The 22,064-nt window shown below is 40.3% G+C and overlaps 2 protein-coding genes across 3 annotated transcripts in view; both read left to right on the top strand.

Moving 5' to 3' along the window:
• The window catches only part of igsf9ba (immunoglobulin superfamily, member 9Ba), a 78,798-nt gene extending 64,150 nt beyond the window's left edge, over positions 1-14,648 (top strand). Inside the window, exons 8-21 of the mRNA XM_067365445.1 lie at positions 1,998-2,140; positions 2,222-2,362; positions 2,456-2,575; positions 2,660-2,810; positions 6,192-6,315; positions 6,503-6,678; positions 6,773-6,999; positions 7,445-7,529; positions 8,220-8,381; positions 8,576-8,621; positions 9,250-9,336; positions 9,939-11,585; positions 13,583-13,713; positions 13,882-14,648. Coding sequence (XP_067221546.1) covers positions 1,998-2,140; positions 2,222-2,362; positions 2,456-2,575; positions 2,660-2,810; positions 6,192-6,315; positions 6,503-6,678; positions 6,773-6,999; positions 7,445-7,529; positions 8,220-8,381; positions 8,576-8,621; positions 9,250-9,336; positions 9,939-11,585; positions 13,583-13,713; positions 13,882-14,102 — 3,461 coding nt within the window. The 3' untranslated portion in view covers positions 14,103-14,648. The remainder of the gene's footprint in view (positions 1-1,997; positions 2,141-2,221; positions 2,363-2,455; positions 2,576-2,659; positions 2,811-6,191; positions 6,316-6,502; positions 6,679-6,772; positions 7,000-7,444; positions 7,530-8,219; positions 8,382-8,575; positions 8,622-9,249; positions 9,337-9,938; positions 11,586-13,582; positions 13,714-13,881) is intronic.
• Positions 14,649-20,610: 5,962 nt separating this feature from the next.
• Positions 20,611-22,064, top strand: part of arhgap32a (Rho GTPase activating protein 32a) — a 32,890-nt gene continuing 31,436 nt past the window's right edge. For both annotated transcript variants that reach the window (XM_067366031.1, XM_067366033.1), the window contains exon 1: positions 20,611-20,758. The gene's annotated coding sequence lies outside the window, so the exon portion shown is untranslated. The remainder of the gene's footprint in view (positions 20,759-22,064) is intronic.

Raw genomic sequence — 22,064 nt, 5'->3', positions numbered from 1 at the left:
CACCAGGACTCTTGAGGTGCTGCAGGAAGTGGCGGATAAAGGCCCCGATATACTTACGTTCTTTTTCGTTCTTTGTTTTGGGGGTAAAACGAAGTTCGTAATACATGAGCAGCATTATACTCCAACATCTGACGCCGCCCACACTGCTGAGAGCAACGTTTAGATGAATATGTAAATATGTGATGCGCACTTTCCTCTCAGTAACAAAATAAACACAACAAAAATGAGAGAACAGCAAGCTTTTTTTTTTCATAGGAAGCATAAGAAAATCATCTGATCATAACAACATGGGTATGTTAGCTCGAGCTCTGCAAATTAGTCACACTTCGTTATTAAAAAACAAATAGTTCCAACTCTGAAATCTGATTGGATGAGGCACATTAGAAGCCACTGTAACATAGCCAATATAAAGCATGTGTCAGGACGTGTGTTCAAGTCATGTCGGAAAGATCGTATTTATGAGTTGAACGCACAATGTAGTAAATACCAGTGGGAAGTCTGGGATTTCCTTTGAGCCCCAATCTTTACATGTTGGGGTGTGTCAGTGAGAAAAATGGCGGAAAACCTCAATACTTATAGGTATTTAGTAGTGAGATTGTGAGGCTTTTTTTTTTTTTCTTCAAAATATGCTAATTATAATTTCCTAGCATTAGTCCCGCTCATTTGCAGGGTCTGCTTCACACACATTGGATTTGGCACAGGTTTTACACCGGATGCCTTTCCTGACGCAACCCAGATATGAGAGTACTGGGACACACTCACACACACTCCCATGGCCAATTTGGCATCTACAATACACCTAACCTCCGCTTCACGTCTTGGCCGCATTACCACCTCGGGTGTGCGTTATTTTATAATAATTCAACAGCCCGTCATCAATTATTCCTATATTATATTATTAAATACAAGTCAGCAGTCAGCAACCCTGTGTTGTAGATTCTGGGTGTCTGAAAATATCAATATTGATTGTCACAATGGGAAGAAAATGTAATGTGTAGAGAAAATGTGTATTGTCTTGAATGTTAATTTTCAGGGGAAAAGTGTAAAAAATTCAAAAGACTGCTTTTTTTCTCTCAATTTACCACCCAGAACAGTATATCACCATGACCCATATCTCCACAGCAGAAAAGAGGTCAGGGGTGACAAGGGGGCCTTAATGAATTAACTGAGGGGAAATATAGCACGGCAGTTTGAAGAGAGAAAAGATTAGTGGTGGAAAAGCACATTATATTGTGTCATATGCAGAGCAGTGGCTGACTGTCTCATTAGCAGCCCGCTCCTCTGTGCCGCTGGGGTTGTGCTACATCAGTCAGCGACACCCCAGGGCTGCTGCAGGTGAGAGAACTTCACAGGAAGGGCTTTAAATAACACTTACACGTTCTGTTACGACACATCACTTACACAGGCTACACAGGAACAGTGATTTTGCAGTGAAGATTCGAGAGATGCGTTGATGCAGATTTTTATATCTATAAGTTGAATGAACCATATTGTGATGGTTGTTATTAACCGGTATTGTTGTAACATAAAATATTTCAAATTTTAAATCCAACTTGCAATGTGACACACATTTATATAGAGACAAGACCCACTTTTCACAATCCAGGGGAATTTCAAGCCTCACCTATTTTATTTTTCTCATTACGGAAGTAAATTGATTTGTGAATTCTGTAACACTTAGTCGAGGAATGAAAAAGATAAACACTGGATAACACATCAAAATAGACTTTACAAGAACAAATCAAATACACGAAACAATAACCGACAAAGGACTGAACAGAACAGGGAGTATAAATACACATAGTAAATGAGGGAACTAAACAGGAACAGTTGGATGAAGATTAACTAATCAGAAACCATAGAAAATAACAAGAACATGACTGTGACAGTTTCATTTTGACTTTCAATTTTTCAAAAATGTTTTCTAATCTGCTGTACCATAACTAACATGTTTACCCATGTCCCTTATTCCTGTTTGGACCGTATCCTCTCTGCAGACCCTGCCCGTGTTGTGAATATGCCACCTGTCATATACGTCCCAAGAAAGTTGCCGGGAATTATTCGCTGCCCAGTGGATGCCAACCCTCCAGTTATGTCAGTCCGATGGGAGAAAGATGGCTACCCACTCAGAATCGAGAAGGTCTGTAATGGGTGGACTTCTGATGTCTGAAATGTCAAGACTTTTGATATCACTGACTGCTCTCCTCTACTCCTCTCACAGTATCCTGGATGGAGCCAAATGGCAGACGGAAGCATTCGAGTGGCAGAGGTCACTGAAGACTCCCTTGGCACCTACACCTGTGTGCCTTACAATGTCCTAGGTACCATGGGACAGTCCCCTCCAGCCACTCTGGTGCTAAAAGTGAGTCAGTGCGTCTTAATTAAATGGGTCCTATCGGGAGGAATCACTTTTTCCTTGAAGGTTTGTATGTTGAATGTCATCATGTGACCCTAGGACCCCCCTTACTTCAACGTGAGGCCCGGGGGGGAGTACCGCCAGGAGGCGGGGAGAGAGCTGGTCATCCCCTGTGCTGCTTCTGGAGACCCTGAGATTCCAACCATCGTATGGAGAAAGGTACCATGACACTGAGTATAATATATATTCCCCTTGCCATGGATAGACGATCATAAACTGTTTTTTATTTTGTGCTTTGTCAAGGTCGGGAAACCCAGCAGAAGCAAACATAACATCTTACCAAGTGGTAGCTTGCAATTCATGTCTCTGAGCAAAGAGGATCATGGAGAGTGGGAATGTGTTGCCACCAACGTAGTAACAAGCATCACTGCCAGCACACGCCTTTTTGTAATAGGTAAATCTGTCTGTCTGTCTATCTATTGGCTCGTTTCCACCAAGTGGTACGGTACAGTATAATACAGTACAGTACGCAATTATTTCCGTTTTGATTGTCAGAAGTTGTGAATGGTACCAAAATACCGAACAGAACTGTACCACTTTTTTGGGACCTTTCCATCGGGGTACCTAGCACAGTAGTCCGGTACCTAAAGGGTGGAGCTAGACTCACTGCAGAATGTTGATTGGTTGACAGAGAATCATCACTTGCGTGTGCTACAAAGGGAATGGCAACACAAGAGGCGCCATTTTTTAAATATTCAGTTGAAACACAATGTTGGCGCGCAGCTATGCGGCAGGGGTTTACCATCCCGAATCGTACTGTACTGTACTGTACCTCTATCTATCTATCTATCTATCTATCTATCTATCTATCTATCTATCTATCTATCTATCTATCTATCTATCTATCTATCTATCTATCTATCTATCTATCTATCTATCTATCTATCTATCTATCTATCTATCTATCTATCTATCTATCTATCTATCTATCTATCTATCTATCTATCTATCTATCTGTCTGTCTGTCTGTCTAAATCATTTAGTAAATACAACATTTTTCTAAATGAATTTGTTTTTTTTCCCTGCACATTTTTGAAGGTTTTTTAAGGACACAAAATACATCACATATGTGATTTCTCATCATGTGCCAGACAGGAAGTGTAGGCTAGGACATTACGATTCCCAGCCAAGCGGCACAAGTGAGTCATTACAGTAGGGGGGCTGTGTAGCTTGTGGGGGCTCTAACTCAGCTGTCACGTCTGTGAGTTTGCCCTCGGATGACAAGTGATGTGTCAGCAGGCACACAACCCCACACACACTTTATTTGTTTGGTGATGGACTGGTGTCATGACAGTCTAAAGATTATGCTTAATGAGGGAGCAATTAACAGATTCTGCGCAGCTGCTAGGTGCCGATAAGAGATGTGATGGAACTCCTGAATCCAACCTCCACTTCAGAGTCTTCATCGTCTTTAGCACCCGGTGCTCTGCTGCTATTATCAGACTGGGTCAGTCTGTGCTTGGGGTTTGTTTATTGTCTGGTCAGAAAACATAAGTGAGAGGAGGTTCAGGTCAGACAAATGGATCTCCTGTTCTTCAGTTCCTCATAAATCTCTCTAGCCTTGTCTGACAAGGCTAAATTCATCGTGGAAAGACGTTTTTTTTTTTTTTTTTTTTTTTGTGACAAACATCCTGGCTTAGACCTTAAAGATTTTTAGTTTGGAAAGAAGTAAAAAATTTTATTCAGCAAGGATACATTAAATTGATCAAAAGTGACAGTATAGTATTTTACATTGTTAAAAAATGTTGTTATAAATACTGTTCTTTTGAACTTTCTATTCATCAAAGAATCCTGGAAAGATCATGGTTTCCTCAAAAATATTAAAAGTAATAAGAAATGTTTCTTGACCACCAAATCAGCATATTCAAATGATTTCTGAAGGATCATGTGACACGAAGACTGGAGTAATGATGCTGAAAATTCCAATTTCAAAATATATTAAAATGTAATAAATTAAAATGCTTATTTTAAATTGTAATAATATTTCACAATATTATTCATTTTCCAATTTGTACTCTATTTTTGATCAAATAATTAGACTTTGAAAAAAAAATTCTTACAGACTCCAAACATTTAAACTGAAGTGTATATTTGTGTGTTTTAAATTGTAATAAATTGAGAGTTTCTGCCTGAGTGGTATCATAAAAGAGAGTAAAGATTAAACAAAAAAGTGCTTGCCTATGCAAAACTGTGTCTGTGTGGTTGCTAAAATGTTTTGGTTGCTTGCTTATTGGCCCAAAGTAAAAGAGCCCTACCCTAAGTACAATATTTCTACATTTTTGCAAAATTTTGCACAAAAAAAAAATAGCTCAGCTCAAAAAACACGTTTTGATGTGTCATTTATCCATAGCACAAACAATATGGGGAAAAAGTAATGTGCCAAAGTTAAATACTTAGTGCTAGTGGTTTATTCAAAACCATAACATTGCAAGTATGAGTAATTTTAATAGTGGTGTAAAGTATTTGAGTAAATTTAATTAGTTACTGTACTTAAATATCTTTTTGGCTATTTTTGTATCAAAGATATTAGCAACATTTACTCTCTAAATGACTAAAGTTTTTAATAAATATATGTACTCTTTACTCCAATGCATATGTGATGAGTAATGCAATGCTCATCACCAATGTATTTCATTGGCAGTTTGTCACTGGCATGTCTCTTAGGTGTTGAGGTCTAGCACATCTTTGAGCCTACATTCATTACATAAGGGATAATCCACTGCTAGCTGTGCATTAAATGATTTTAATACACAATGTGGAGGCAAAGAACCACCCATTGCGAAGCAGAGTGCATTCAAATTGTTTAATGCACAGCTAGCCGTGGATTATTCTGCTTATACTATGGTTATTTGCCAGCATTGACAACTTAAAGGTGTTATTGATGTTTGCAGCGCAATATTTGACCGGAAGGGTAAAAATTATGGTTATTTTTGTCAGTTACAGCTCGTTGGATCCAGCATTCTGCCCACTTTGAATCAGACATGGAGATAAAGTAGTGCAGTAAGGTTACATTTATTTGAATGAATTATTGCATTAATTTGAATTCATTATCGAGAGAGAGATGAGAGGATGCATGAGCGAATTACCTGCATCTGTTCAGCATCTCTCTCTATTAACAACGAAGCTGTGAGTTTAATTATTATAAAACCAGCGATGTTAGCCCCGTTGCTGAGTAAAATAGTGTAGCGATTCAGTAGCAAATCCATTTTATTAATAAAGGTCGTGGGCAGCATTGATACATTTCTGTGCTCCTTAATGTTTCTGTGTGTGCGTAGCACAGTCTCCGAGTGATGTGTGTGTGCTTCAATGAAAACAGTGCATTAATATAGAACAGTGATTAAACTGACTTGGATCTACCTGGGTTTTATTTTACCCCCAATGCTCAGTTAAAAACACATTCCTGAAGAAGAGAGGGCTCGGTGGGCTTCCGTACATGTCGGAAGTGCCGGTGTTGTGCTGAATTTCCACCCCCCTGCCAAATTATTACCCCCCTCATTGAAGTTGCTACCCGATTGCCTAATCTTAACCCCACCCCTAATCCTAACCCCTCCCCCACACCTACTCCTAAACCTAAAAAAATACTAGAGGGGTAATAATCTGGCTGGGGGTCGAAATTCGGCACAACACCGGTGCGTACCGGCCCATTTCAAGCACTGCTTGTAACTTGTAATGGAGTCATTTACTTTTACTCAAGTATGGTTTTTAGGTACTCTTTACACCTCTGAACAGTATTAACAGATGAAATCACTGCTAATTAAAAATAACCCTATTTCAGGCACTAGTCCACATGCGCCAACTAATGTCCACGTGTCAGCATCCACAAGCTCCGCTAACGTTTCCTGGGAACCTGGATATGATGGAGGCTTTGAACAGACGTTCTCGGTCTGGTATGGCCCGGTGTAAGTCATGATAGAACCCCCACTAAATATAGTTCCTTCCTCACTTTTTTTCTACATATACTCGTGACATTTACATTTCACTGTATTTCAAGAAATAATGTATGTAATATGCAAGAAGTTCTTTTTTTTTAAATCAGATTTTCTTGGTAAAATGCATTTAATGCAACTCTTTGCTACAATCCAATAGGAAGGTGAAGAATGATTTAGGGCCACATGATTGGCTGTCCATACCTGTGCCCGGCTCTCAGACGTGGTTGATGGTCCAGGGGTTGGAGCCAAAGACTGCCTATCAATTCAGTGTGCTGGCCCAGAACAAGCTGGGCACCGGCCCCTTCAGTGAGGTAGTCACTGTGACTACAGGAGGTGGGTGACACTTCATTACAAGCTGTGGTGTAATGGACCTCTGAATGACCCTCCACATGAGATGCACTTAACAACCTCCTCTTATTTTTCCTAGGGTATCCCATAAGTACCCCTGAACCACTGGTGCTTCTAACTCCACCACGGTGCCTCACAGCCAACCGGACACAGCAGGGTGTATTGTTGACATGGCTTCCTCCGGCCAATCACTCTTCACCAATCGACCGTTACATCATTGAGTTTCGTCTGGGAGAAAGGTGGGAGGTTCTGGATGACTTGATTCCTGCCACTGAGACTGAGATCATAGCAAGAGACCTCATTCAGGTAACACTTATTGTGTTAATGTCACTACTTATATCCAACTTTCTATTTATACATCTTCAAAAAAAAAAATCATCATGGTTTCCAACACAACTGTTTTCAACATTGATAATAAGAAAAGTTTCTTGAGCACCAAATCAGCATATTAGAATGATAATATAATAAAATAAAATGATCAAATAATATCTAATTTGAAGGTTAAAATTTGTGATTTCCATCTTATGCGCCAGCGTTTGTTTTTGCATGGCAGCTCTGAGACCATTGAGAGAAACGCAGTTTTGGAATGCATTTCAGCTGAAAAGCTCAAAGGATGTCATTTTAATTCAGTCTGACATATAGCGGAGTCTGCTACAAATGTTCTTGTTACAAATCTGTTGGTAGATCTGACACTTCAACCTGTTGGCCTCACAGGATTTGTGACCCACTGACCTGTTTCTCTGTCTCCCAGGACTCTTGGTATGAATTCCGAGCGCTAGCTGTAATGGATGATCTTGTCAGTGAGAGCAGTAATGTGGTGGGAGTGTCAAGTACAGGTGAGAATATGGGGCATAGCTAAAATGCACCAATTCATTGCTTTAGCCACCTAGAGCTTCACTGCCCCCTGCTGCTCATTGTAGTTAGTGCCCTACTGTATTCTTTTTTTTTTTTTTTTTTTTTTTTTTTTTTTTTGCTGTGTAAATGCCATACAAGGATTCCATGCATCTATTTTTTGGAGGGGGCAACAATGGCAGTCCTGGCTCATTTAAGATATGACCAAAACTAAAGCTAATGTAAAACTAAAGTTACTTTCTGATTGAGCTAATATGTTTTTAATAGATCACCATGCATTTTCCTTGAAATTAAAAAGCTGAAATTTTAAGTTCTGTACCAAGTGGAATTGCATTGCAGTGTATTTTACTGATTCAATTTAGATGTGATTTCTGTCACAATGTTTTAGATGAACGCAATAACCTTAATTATTAAAGATACTGATTTGTTTTTGGAAGTTGCATTCAAAATCCACTTGGCTCAAAAATCTGAAAGCCACGTGCCCCCTCGATTTAAATAGGCAAGGTGCTTCTGATCTGATAGGCTGCAGTTATGTTAACACTATGCTATAGTCTGCTTTGTAGTGCACACTAACTGAATCACTGTCAGCAATCATGTTAACCTGCTTTGTGAATACACGCTTGCTGCAATCTTCCATCCTAATTTCATGTTCTGGAGTGTGTCTCCTCTCTCAGACCCCTTCCCTCCCACAGAGATCTCAGACGAGGGGCTGGCCAAGCCAGTGGTGGCCGGCATTGTGGCCACCATTTGTTTCTTGGCGGCTGCCATCCTCTTCAGCACGCTCGCTGCTTGTTTCGTCAACAAGCAGCATCGTCGCAAGCTCAAACGCAAGCGAGGTGAGTCCTTCAAAACTTCAAGACCAGTCTCACTGTTGCATTCCTGTTTTAAAGCTGAAATGTATCATTTCTGCACCATTCTTGTTGCATGTCACAGATTTATTGGATTTTACCTGCTTCAACATTGCAGTGGTTGAGATAAAGATATGAAGCATATTGTAATGCTGATGTGGCATTGTGTCATTTGTCCTTAGACCCTCCACTATCGATTACGCACACAAGGAAAAGCATTGAATCTCCGTAAGTACCAGTGCATGGTAACATCCATCATACTTTGCACTTCTGCAAATCTGTTTACTACCAGGCACATGGCTTGAGAGAGAGAAAGAGAGAGAGAGAGCATGTACAGTTTGGGAAATCAAACAGCTGACCCTAGCAGCTGCTGTGTTAACGTGAGGGATGCATGGAGGAGGATTTGAGTAGTCACTAAAGTGGCTGCTATAAATGCATCTGTGCTTACCTCTGCTTTTCAGCAGTGAGATGCATTGATTTGCCATTACAAACAATCTTCTCAAGCTTTTTCTTTCTTTTTTTTTGCCGTCCAGTCAGGTTGTGATAGAACCTTTCAATAGTGCAAGAACATATTTTTAAACATGATGCTTACCCCCCAGCTTCTCTGAATCGACCAGTGCAGGCATGGCAGCATGTCACTCTTACATTTAACCAGAGATAAAGGAAGGGGAACATTAAGGATAGTACCTCCAACCCAGGTGAAACTTGGATTCACGCTCTTATCTGATTCCATTGTGGTCTTAATAGAGCTGCAGTCTCATGCTCCCATTCCACCCATTTCCACATAGCAGTGTGGAACCATAGTCTGGTTGACGGCCGACTCTGCCCCGTCTCTATTGTGTTTTTGTCACCGCAGGCCTCCTCTTACCCCCTTGCCTGGCATTGAGCCCTACTGGGAAGAGCCAGACAGGAGCAGCTACAGGCCCCCATCTACCAGCCCTCAGTGAGTGCTTGCACCTGTATCTCTCTCTGCAGCAGGCGCTAACATGCGCCTGTCTGCCGTAGCTGCATGTTTTCAGTTAGTGGTGCGGAGCTAAAATGCTTCTGTGGGGGAATAGACAACTTCAGCCCTCAGCTGCTCCTAATTTTGACACTTGTTTGACCGTTTAAAGTCAGGAAGATGGATTATTATTGAAGAGTTGAGTGAAGATATAGTTTAGTTGATATTTTGTTGGCCCACTGGTGCCTGTATTGACTAATGTGTTTCTGTGTCCTGTCCCCATTCTGTTGTTCTCCATTATGTCTCATCTTGACATCGTCCTTCAGTTTTATTAGACAAGATGGCCATTAAATAAAGGTCATCGTTTAATGTAATCACTATTATGAAAACAGCCACATGCATGTATAAAGGCTAATTTCTCAGAATTTTTTTTTTCATTTACAAAAAAAGTAAATAGCATACAATAGAAAGTGTAATATGCCATTTCCTTTTGATTATATTCCACATGTCTATATGTAGTGGTTCTTGTTTTGATAGTGCTGATTTTAAGGTCTGGTATTCCCCAGGGCTCGGTCCTAAGCCCCATGTCTTTTTTTAATTGATAGGCTGTCCTCTGGGAAGATCAGTCCTGAGAGCATTGCTTCCTCCCGGCCCCCATCTCTGGCCAGCGTGGGTGGCCACAGTCTATACGTTAAGAAGTTGCCAAGCCCCAGGAAAGAGAAAGAGCTTTCCCTCTATAAGAAAACCAAGAGAGCAATAACCAGTAAGAAGTACAGCGTGTCCAAGCACGAGGCTGAGGTCACCACGCCCATCGAGCTGATCAGCCGTGGACCTGATGGCCGATTCGTCATGGACCCCAGTGACATCGACACGTCCCTCAAGCCCAGACGCATTGAGGGTTTTCCCTTTGTGGAGGAATCAGACTTGTATCCTGAGTTCCGCCAGTCAGATGAGGAGAACGATGACCCAGGGCCCCTACCCCCAGTCATGGCCACCCTCAGGCCCCAGATATCCCCTGTGTCCTCCAGCCAGGAGTCCTACATGCAGCCCCCAGCCTACAGCCCCCGGTTCCAGAGACCCATGGAAGGTATGAGCATCTCGGAGGGTAGTCGGCTTCAGGCCACAGGGCAGAGCCGGGTCTCCCATTTTCACAGGGTCTTCCCTCCAGGCCCCTTCTATGGCTATCTAGGTAGTGGTGCTGAGGTGGAGCTTCACCCTCCGTTTTACATGCCTGATGTTAGTCCACGTAGCTCTGCCATGTCCTCCTCACCTTCATACCCCCCCGAGGGGCCGTTTCGCCATCCCACCATCCCAGAGGAGAGGGAGGAGCTGAGGATCCATCAGTACGGCGCCTCCGGCCACACCCTGCCACTGGTGCATAGCCCTCCCTCCTCTCGCTCGACCGAGATCTGGCAGCCTCCTGACTTCCCCTTTCTGGGTCAGGAGGGTCCCCGTCTCGCTCTTCCACCACGTCATTCCTCATATCTCCACCGGGACCTCCCCGAGCCCCCGCCATACCCCTCCCATAGTCGCACTCTTAGCACCACCTCTCAGCTCCCTTCAAGCTCTGCTTTCCTCCAGCTGGAGGCCCCTAGAGCCCAACTGAGCAGATCTCCCGGCAGGTTCCCGCCTCAGGGCCCTTCAGCCAAGCATATAACTATGCAACAGGCCCAGACTCTGGGGCAGTTGAGACACACTGCCCACGGTACGGGCGTACCAGTGTTGCCTTACTTAGGCGCCACGGCTCGCATGGGGAGCCCAAGCACACTGCACAGTGAGAGCTCGGACGGCTGGAGGTCCGAGGCCCAGCCTTGGCTGAGCCCCAGGGCGGCACGAAGGATGGATCTCGGCCTGCAGCAGGTGGTCCTGCAGCCGTCACGACTCTCCCCACTGACCCAGACCCCTCCCAGCTCACACGCCGGCTCTCCAGACATTCTCGTTCGCCCTCCTCCCCGCCCCAGCATCCTGCGGTCTTCCCGCTCTCAAGAGATGCCCGAGAGTGCCCGTCACCCTGCCAGTGTCTCCTTTTCCCGAAGGTCTCTCTCCTCTTCCCCTGCCACTTCACCTACCCAAGGCCAGAGTGGCCAGCGGCCCAGCCTCAGCTACCGTGCCCACATGGCCTTTGCCACAGCCGCGGCCAGCTACCCCTCCCAGTCCCCTTCACCCCCCACGGAGAGCAGTGATGCTTTCGGCCAGATGCCATCTCAGAGAAGGACAGATGAGGAGATGCTCCCCTCAGAACCCTCTCCAGGGTAGGTGAACCATACCATTGGAGGCTCCAAAATGACAAAGGAGTTTGTTATTCATCATCTGTGCCGCAAAAGCAATGCTTTCATGCTTTTGCGATTTTTGATAAAAAATACTTTACATGTACATCTTACTATAAACTATTTACATATGCACAAATGTCCATGTCCTCCAGTATAACTCCTTATTGGGTTCACAGGATAAAATTCCATTCCTTTTTTTATTTTATTTTCTTCAAATCCTATTCTTCTTTAACCTTTAAACAGTATAGTCTTGATTTAAGAAATGATTGTAGTGTATAACGTTTCTCATGGTTAAGGATTTTCTAGTGCATCCATGATGATCCCATGGCTCTTCCTTCTTTGTCCTCTTTTGTCGGCTGATCACATCACTCACCCCCTCCAACTCATTTCCTTCCATTTCTCTCACTTCCTCTAACTCAGGGCTTTGACCATCACGGTGGCCTTCTTAGGCGGCCTTCGTTGCCAGGGATGAGTGTGCGCTCATCTCTTGCAACACTCATCCTCATAATAGAGTAGAGACGCCGCTTTTCTCTGGAGACTCTGGTAGTCTTACCCTCTTTGTTTTTGATTGATCTCAGCTATCTGGGCAGCATTGTTGTGACCAGGTCCTCTACACCACAATAGGTAAGGGTCGAATCCATGTCTGAAAGGGGAGGGGTTTGCAGGCGGGGTCTTAAATCATTCTGATTTAAAGGGGAATTACTTTATTTTTGAACATTTTTTCATTACACAATAACATTTATACATTGTATTTTTTGGTATATATCTTGAAAAAATGTATAGCTGGTATATAAACAATGCCATTTTTAAGCTTTTTTAGCACTGCTTTTCAAAGCATTTCTGTGATCATTATTTTTTTTTTTCAGGAAATGTTGCACTTGCGCCCTTTCAGGGGCACACTTGGATATTCCCCTTTAAAATTTTGTTTCCATGTACAAAAATATCATGCATGCCATTTCTAAATACTCTTTCTCGATGCCGAATCAGTAACAGCAGTTCTCAAACTAAAATTTCTTGTCACATTTTGTCGTCCTAGTGGTTTGGTTCCTTTCTTTTATGTGACTGTTCTTTACTGGCCATTCTCCCCTCCCTGCCATCTCTTCTCCTGTCAGCATGGTGAAGCCACTGTACAGTGTATTCATGGTAACCAGAGTGTGTTTGATGTGGCGAACTTTAGTGCTCAGTCATGTCTACCTCCCCCTCTATTAATCACTTTCACTTTCTCTTTCCACAGCCTCAGCAGCAGGGGAGACTCTCTGTAAACGCTTTGTGTTTCTGTGCCTTGTGAACCCATGAGTTGTTGGCTGACTCTTCAGTATGGACGTTTGAGTGTCATGATCTCTGCCATGATAGAGGAATGGCATGTGCGATAAAAGACAACACTTGTCAGGAAATGTAACCCCTGTGGTCAGTTTAATAGGAAACCAGTGAGCTTACTGGGAAACAGGAGATTTTGGCTAATTGTAATTTGATTGGACAGTGCTGGCAGCATGGCAGCAGTGTACAACATGAGGTAAAAGGTTTATTCATGTTAATTTAGGTGTATTCTGTAGTAAATGAGTTGTGGGGGGATGCTAAATTCAACTCACCAGACTAACTGAACTAATACAATGTGCTTTTAATTTACAGAGTACCCATCTAATGAAGAAGAGTTTTTGTTTTTTTTATAAAAAATAAATGTGATTTGATTTTTAATATTTATGCTGATGACCAATGAAAAGTGGCAAAAAAAAAAAAGTCAATTGATAGGCAGTATTTTCAAAATAGGCCTTTCTTACAATTCACCAAAAGTTGTTAAATTGCACAGTACATGTTGGATGAATGGTACTTTTGTCATGAAGGCTTTAACACTGCATTTGGCTTTGGGCAGCCAAAGTGTTCCCTGACAGGGCTAAATCTCAGTTTGATCAGGCCGGTCAAAGCATAGTGCACCCTGGTGGCGCTGTGAAGTAATGCATCATTGTGTTTGTCTCTCACAGGGAGCATCTAGGTGCAGTGAGAGTCCCTGCAGGGTCTGAGAGCTTTGAAGCACTGATATATTATTGTATTAATAAAGCCAAGAAATCATCAGCCAACAAGAACAACAACTCCAGATTCAAGAAAAGGACAGGTCAGTTTCACCCATACATTACATACTGGGAGAAATGGACATGTTATCAGCCCTGACACCTTAACATCGTGGCAGAGAGGTTTGCATGCACAGACAACTCTCCCATTTTCTTCTGAAAATGTAAAAATCCATTCTGTTGCTGTGTCTCATTTGCTCTGCTGTCTTTAGATGTGTCCACCTCTCAGACCCAGCAGCCGCATGCATCTCAGGCCTCTGAGCAAAGAGAACATCTCAGCTCTCCTTCAAAGAAAAAGTGGAAAAGTACACTTAGAAAGTCCCCCTGTCTTCATCTGTCCTCTCTCCTGCGCTGGCTTCACCCCAGAGAAGACAGAAAATCCCTGCTGGCCAGTATGGACCCTGCCCCTTCAAACTATGGTTCTCTGCTCTGAGAGCCCCCCCCCTCCCAAACTCACTAAAACTTGTCCTGTGGGGCGGATCGTCTTCTTGTCCATTAGCAAAAACGTATAATGGACAAGCTCTCAGTACTGTTTTGTAATCAGTCTAAACTAGATACAATTTATTATGTTCTTCGGTTGGCACAATATACTACACATATCTGTATTTTCTGTAAATTTACACAAAGGAAAAACGTACAGGGGTGCTCTTTTAGAAGAAACTGAAAACTGGAACAGGACAAAAGCTTTTCATTTGATAATAAAAAAAAGAAAATAATAGCATTCCATTACATGCTAGGAAAAATCTTGCTGACCACTTCGGTTTTTGTCATAACGTTGTCAGATCTGTGTATATTGTGAAGGATAGAGAGTTAAATACTCTGTACAAATATGTCTCTCAAGACGTGATAGTTATTACAGGGTTTCTTTTCTTCCTTCTACTAAATATACCTCAAAAAAGAGAGAGAAAAAAAGAAAAGGAATAAATAATCTGGAACTTATTTCAGCACTTCTACCATATTTTGTGCAAGCTAGCGTATTTCATTTTGGATGGCATATTGTTGTCTGTTTGCGGCAAAGCTTGACAGAACATGAGGGATTAATGTAAGCCCAGAAATTACAATTAATTTGTTTATAACATATTAAACGTGAAATATAAAGCACAGAATATCACTGAAATTGTAAGCTTGAAAAGAATGGCTGCAGTACTAGACAATGTTTGAACATGCTTTCTTATTTCTTTTTTAAATAATTTACATTATTTTTGACAAAAAAAAAAAAAATAGATTGGACACATTTAAGGCACTTTTTTTAAATCTGTGGTTGGAGGTACATTAATAATAGCCCCCTGCTGAAAAATGATTCAGGTTCAAATTAAATTTTAGAAATATGCTTTTTGACATGTTCAGTGGAAATGTGATATTTAAACTGAATGACTTGGTCCTTGTCTTGCACAAATGTAGTTAGAAGTGGTGAAATGCATTATTAATCTTTCCGTCACTTCCTTGAAGTAAATAATTTCTTATATGTTGCTATGGACATACAGTACACAAACTAATTACAGTAGATATTGTGCAGACTAATGAAGACATCAATATAAAATAGAAAAGTGAAATAGTCCTTAATCTAATCAGTGGGGGGAAAAAGATCTTTCTACCTGCAAAAGTGAACCTCCAAAAGTAGCTTGACTCTTTTTTTTTTTCTTTTTTTTTTGCAAACGACTTCAGTAAATTGTATTGTAATCTTTACTATTTGTCATCCATCACGGCTCATCTGATGACATAGCAAAGTTTGAGTTATTTGAATTAATGACGAGTTTAGTGTTTCCGAAGGATGTTTATTGTCTCTAGAATTCACTAACAGCTGCTGATTTGCTACCTACAGTGAAAGCTAACCGATGGTGAATGTATGATTTGCTCTTAGAAGATCAGATTTATCTAAATATGTTCATTGTGATGTTTCTCTCGTTCCAATGCCATCAACTCCAAAATGAATCTGTGAATGGAGTTTAATAAGAAAATTGAATGAAATCTCATGCAGTACTTGAATAAGGCTGAATATACAAGCAGGAAACACTGGGATGAATTTCTGTGTATAGAGATTCGTAGTAGCCTTTTTTGAGTTTAGAAGATTTGACTTGAGTGCCCAAAGGGCTGTTTACTTAGTCTTTTCTTTCTCTTTCTTTGAATACAACTATTTTACTCGACATGAAAACGAATGCTCAAACATCTCACTGCAGTGATTTGAGCTATTCGGTATTAGGTCAGCAGATTCTGTTGCTTATTTCTATGTACGTCTTCGTCACTAGTAGCGTTTTCCACCCCACGTGGTGCAATTTCGTAAGGCTGCTTTAATCGTGTAGTCTCTGAGGAGGAGAGGGCAGTGTTCATTTTTAGATATTCTTGATTACCTGCCTTTAGCTGTCGGGAGAAAAGTGTTAAAGTTTTTGCTACGTGTTTTGTCAAGAGCTCATTGCTAATAAGTCCTACAACAACCACATAATGTTTACATGATCTAGAAATATAACGTGCAAGGATGTAGGCACATTGTACACATTATGACTTGGTGCTATGTCTTTTTGAACTCGTGGTGCTGTGGTTCAGAGGTTAACACACAAACTCACGCACAGTCCTCTGTCTTAAACTAACTAAACTAGCTCCGTCGTGATTTCCGTTGTCGAGTTCTTCTGGTGAGTAGGACCGCAAGCAATAAAACCTCTCTCACAGGGCAGGTCCTGTGCACTCACTATCTTTCAGTATGGAAACCGTTGAAGGTGTTAAATAAAAATCGGCTTTGACGTTCAGTACGTGCTTACGCTATCGCGCGAACGGTCGCTGTCGCCATGAATAAAAACCCGCGTATTTGGAAAGATTTATAAAGACGAATTTGAGGAGGCAGCATATCAAATGTATAATCCATGAAATGTACCCACGGTATGATAGTCAATTTTTCATTTAGCATGGAAAGAACCTGGTACCTGGAGGTCTGGAGGTTTTATAGTGTTTTTCATGGACACGGTGGAGCGATGCATCCTCGCGTAAAGCTGTCACGCTGATTTAAGATGCAGGTGCAGTGTCGCTGTATATCTGTGGATGGTGATTGACGGCATTTTATTCAGCTCCTCTGTGGTCTTTGTAGGGAGAACCTGACTGAAGAAGCGTTTCTCTTCTTGTTGAATATATATGATACTGTACAGGTAGACACGCCCCCTTTTTTGCTTCTGTAAGAGGGCTCATTTGCAGGAAGTGTCATATCAACTCTTTGATTGCCTGTATTCAGTTTTGTGCTTACTTCTTATGGTGCTTCGTGAAACTTTTTCTTCTTTTTTTTTCGTTGATTGAACAGAACTAACCTTACATAATCAAGATATTTCACTCGTTCGGACCTGTTTGTCTCGTTTCAGATAATGTACATCTTTTTGTTCTTGATTCTTTTGCTGTTCATATTAACCAGCACTGAAAACTTAGAATGTAATACTGCATTATGCACTAATTTATGACTGTTTTAACATTAAACCTCATACTTAGAGCTTATTGGAAGCATATTTCAAATTGCATTTTTTTTTTTGTGCTTTTTTAACTGCTTTTGAATTTGTGTTGTACTTTGTTTGGAGATTATATTATCTGAAGATGTGTTCTGGGCAAACATGTTTTTCATCTTGATCACCCTACATACAATGTATAAGAAAGAGACTGTTCTTATGTTAAGAAAAAAATTATAACTTTTTTTTTTTCTTTCAGATTTATTTGATTGAATGACTGGGTCAGAGGCTTCTTTTTGTTAAGTAATCTCATTTATTTCAGGTATTATTCTTAAACAGTATGGTGCTGTACCAAAGCCTTATGTACAATATTATTATGATGTATTGTTTGATTCTTCTGCCACTGCTAATGAATTCTCCAACAAATTGCTAGACGACTCTGATTATGAAACAAGGTGCAGTGTGCCTCTATCTTCTAGTCCTTGATTAGTAGGCCTACTTCACAGTCTTTTTCATGGGCATTCGGTGTCTCCACATACTCAGATGTTAAGATATGGTGCCTGGTGTGTCTTCATGCTGCTAGGAGTAAATGTTTGAAATGTTTCGTATCTGTACTACCAACTTCTGAAGTATGACATTGACCTCCACAATAACTCAGCTGGACACTTTGATTCAGCATCTTGATATTAAAAGGGAACAACCCTGCAGTAAGCAATGGCATTTTTAGAGAATAAAGGAAAACCCATTGTTAATTTATTTTTATTCTATTGCTTTGATCATTTTTTTTTTTTACATTTATAAGTTTTGCTCTAGAATAAGAACCCAATCAAAAAGAATATGCTATCCTGACAAATGAATTGTCCCTGAGAGTTACATCAACACCAGACCTGGGAATGAAACATATGGAGTGTTAAATATGTGTGTGCGAGTGTGAGCGTGTGCTGTCTTTAACAGCCCAATTGAAGTTCTGTATAGTGGAGCCGTTCAATTTGCATTGTTTACATCACCAGATGCCCAGATATGCACATTTTGGCAAGCTCTATTAGGTTGACATTTTCCAACGCTTTGGTCCATGTAATAACCCCGTAAAACTTTTTGTATTTTGATATAATAAAAAAAATATAAGAGTGTGTTTTTATTTCTTTACGAGTGATCTTTTGACTTTAAGTACCTGAAGTGACCACTAGAGGCCACTATTGAATAATGCTACATCTGAATGGCTAATTTTAAAACTTCTGTTTCTACATATTAAGCAAAATGCCTTGGAGGGAAGGTGTTTTTCAAAAATCTGCCACAATGACTGATACTGCTGTCATATAGGGAAATAAAAGTGTTCATCCAGTCGCAAAGTCCTTAACCAACACAACTCCCTCTTACACACCTATTTATCTGAAGTAAGTGACTAACACAGAATAGATAACACTGAGTCTTGTGGCCGACGCCTTGGCATTGGACAGATTTAATAATTATCATGATGATGACGGTGACTTCTCAAGAAAAAGTTGAGACAGACTCTGCTCTCTAAAGATATTTTAAAGAATGTGGCAAAACTGAATAGTTCTGGGGCACCATTCACTTCCATAGTATTTTTTTTTTCTATTTGGAAGTCAATGGTACCCCAAAGTGGCCTGGTTACAAACTTTCTTTAAAATATCTTCTTTTGTGTTCAACAGAACAAAGAAATGTATACAGGTTTGGAACAACTTGAGGGTGAGTGAATGATGACAGATTTTTCTTTTTTGGGTGAACTATCCCTTTAATGAACCAGCTATGACCTTTCACCTTTGACCATTCTGCATGTTATGCAGCTGGAGATATTCACTGCATATATATTTCACAAACTCTTCTCAAAGATAGTTTGGTTTCATTTAAAGGGATAGTTCACCCAAAAATGAAAACAATTATGTCATCTTTTAGGCTACTCACCTTTATGTGATTCTAAAACCTGTATAACTTTCTTCTGTGGAACACAAAACAAAGATATTTTGAAAAATCAAACTATTTCGGTTACCAAATTTTTTGTCAAAATATCTTTGTTTATATTCCATGAAAGAAAGTAATACAATTTGAGACATGAGGGCGAGTATGTAATTTTCTCTTAAAACACTTGACACAGACAGGGTTTAGACTAAGCCAGGATTGGTCTTAGGGGCCGTTTACATGACAACTAAAAACGGAAAACTTATGCTTTTTGGTTTTTCATTTACATAACAATGGTGTTTTGGTGACCTGCAAACGCAAACCTTGAAAACAGTCTTCAAAGTGCAAGTTTTCGAAAACGGTCTCTGTGTAAACAACAAAAACGTGAATCTGTGAAAATGATGACGTCATGCACATTACATGTTTCATCTATAGTGTTTCATCGCCATCCAATGCCAACCAGAATACAGCATTTATATTCATTTTCACGAATTTGTAGGGTATTGTTCTGATAAAAGTAAATTTGTAATTAAACTGTAAATTGTAAGTAAACTGTGCTATTTTGAGACACCAGGAAATATGAACTAAAATTTGCTTTTAATATACTATCTCTGTATTTAAAAAATGTATTTAGATACTACTTCATTTGAACCTATAGTGTACTACAAGTGGTAACTAAATATATTTTTTAAATACAGAGATAGTATATTAGAAGCACATTTTAGTTCATATTTCATGGTGTCTCAAAATAGCACAGTTGATGTTCTTAAGATGATCTTAAGAATTACTAAAGAAGAATTTTTAGTATATAGTACAAAATTAGTGCACCAAAATAGAGCACTGTAAGTTGAAATGTACTTTTTTCACTTGGGGTATGCGGAAAACTCTTCTCCGTTTTAACCATATCGTTGTCGTGTACTCTTAGTTCAATTAGGATATTTAGCTTTTTATAAATGTACCATAGAAAAAAAAAAAAAAAACATTACTGGTGTGCATCTCGAGAAAAAACAACAGCACTGACATATTTTAAGGAAGTTGCTTTCAGTTAAAACAGCTCAAACATGCATTTTAGACCAGGATTAGCTTAAGCCTTGTGAAACGGGGGGGAAAATGGCTAAAGATGTTGGTGTCATAATACACTTTAGGGCCAGAAAACAAAACATTTCCCCTAAGGGAAGTCTTTAGAGCCATTGTACCATATTCGTGAATATTTAAAGGATTAGTTCACTTTCAAATAAAATGTTCCTAATAATTTACTCACCCCCATGTCATCCAAGAAGTTCATGTCTTTCTTTCTTCAGTCGAAAATAAATTAAGGTTTTTGATGAAAACATTCCTGGATTATTCTCCTTATAGTGGACTTCAATGGCCTCCAGACGGTTGAAGGTTATTTAAAAGTGAACTAATCCTTTAAGGTTTTAAATGTTGGTCAAATCTCAGGTGGGTGGGTGTTCTCAATAGGGACTAACAAGAGTTAAGTGGATCCTACTGACATCCACCTTGCTCATGGCCACGCCCCCAGCCACGCCCCCAAACACACGCACTCAGTTTATCAGGTGGTGCGTGAGAAAGAACTTTTCATGTGTCCTGCCTCGAGACCGAGCTCACTCACTCACTCACAGATCCCACGTTCACACACGATGAAGGATGCTTTTGTTTCACTCTATTTCACACGCATTCACAATAAAGGATAGATGTGCTAGAGGGATACAACTCTTGGATTTCATTTGGGGGAGTAACGCTGAAACAGGTGAGTGACTCGTGTTGATCTTTCCTCTTTTTGTTGGCGATTTAAGAAGCATCTGCACTTATTATATTATAGCACTAAGTATACACAAGTAATATTTTCTAGTAATATTGTATCAGTAGCTACATAAACATTTCTAGTAGTCTAATCTGCGCCGTTGTAAATTCCTTATAAACCTCCATTTTATTCACTTCCCCCGGTTAAGGAAAAGCACCCTAAAACAGTTTAGACCAGTGTTACGAAACATGGACACACACACAACGACTCATTAGAGATACAGAACTCAGTCTTGAAGTCACATGCTGTTGCCCATGACAACAGTGCGCATTTTATTGCCAGCCAAAGGAAGATTTCAACATCACTATACGGTTCACTTCTTCTCCTCCTTAGTCACATAACAATAAACAAATACGTGTGCACGTATATTATTTCCTGTCTGTAAACATTCCCCATCAGATATTCGGGATACAAGACTGACCCATTCCTGAAGGATTTCATGACAATCTGTCGCTTAGCAACCACATCAATGTACATCAGCCTTCACACAATTCCATACTCAGATTGTAAATAATGTTCAACTGTTCATTTAAATACTTGAATACTCGAATGGGGTCCAAAGGTCTGTGACCACTAGTGAAAATACTTGTATGTAAGCCTAATATATATATATATATATATTTATTATATAATTTTAAATCCCAGAATTTTTTTTTTTTTCATGTAGTCAGACATTTGTACCCCATTGTTTTCTGTTGCTTATCAAAGGATACAGACTATAAACTGTTGCTCATATTATTAAGATATTGAACACATAAGAGAACCTAAGGAAATAATGAAATAATCATTATTTAAGTGTCCATACAGGCAGTGTGATTAGGTTTGTATTAATCACCGGAGCTACTGTGTGCATATGTACCGAAGGTGAAGTTAACCCTCTCAGGTGCCTGCATGCACACATGGAGCTGTCTTTCCTGTCAGGGAGGGTTCATTCTGCTGAGTCAACATCAAGTTTCTCCCTCTCAGCACTTTTGACAGTAGGGCCGGAGTGTGAGAGGAATATTTTGTCGTTTTCGTATCTCAGTAGTACTCTAATAAGTTCTGTGCATGTCAATCTTCATAAGGTCTCTCTTTTTGAGGTGGTTAAACGGTCACTGTGGGTGTGGCTCGATATTCCAGTGTTCCTTTTGTTTATTCTTCACACTTGAATTATTGATGGAGCGTATTGTAACGTTGCTTGTATAAGTCTGTGTAAATCCTGTATTCATCATGGTAATGCATCACTGAACATGGCACAAGCACTCCTTGTCCT

The sequence above is a fragment of the Chanodichthys erythropterus genome, chromosome 17 (assembly GCF_024489055.1).
Source record: "Chanodichthys erythropterus isolate Z2021 chromosome 17, ASM2448905v1, whole genome shotgun sequence".
Taxonomy (NCBI): Eukaryota; Metazoa; Chordata; class Actinopteri; order Cypriniformes; family Xenocyprididae; genus Chanodichthys; species Chanodichthys erythropterus.
This window is presented reverse-complemented; position numbering and strand designations above follow the sequence as displayed.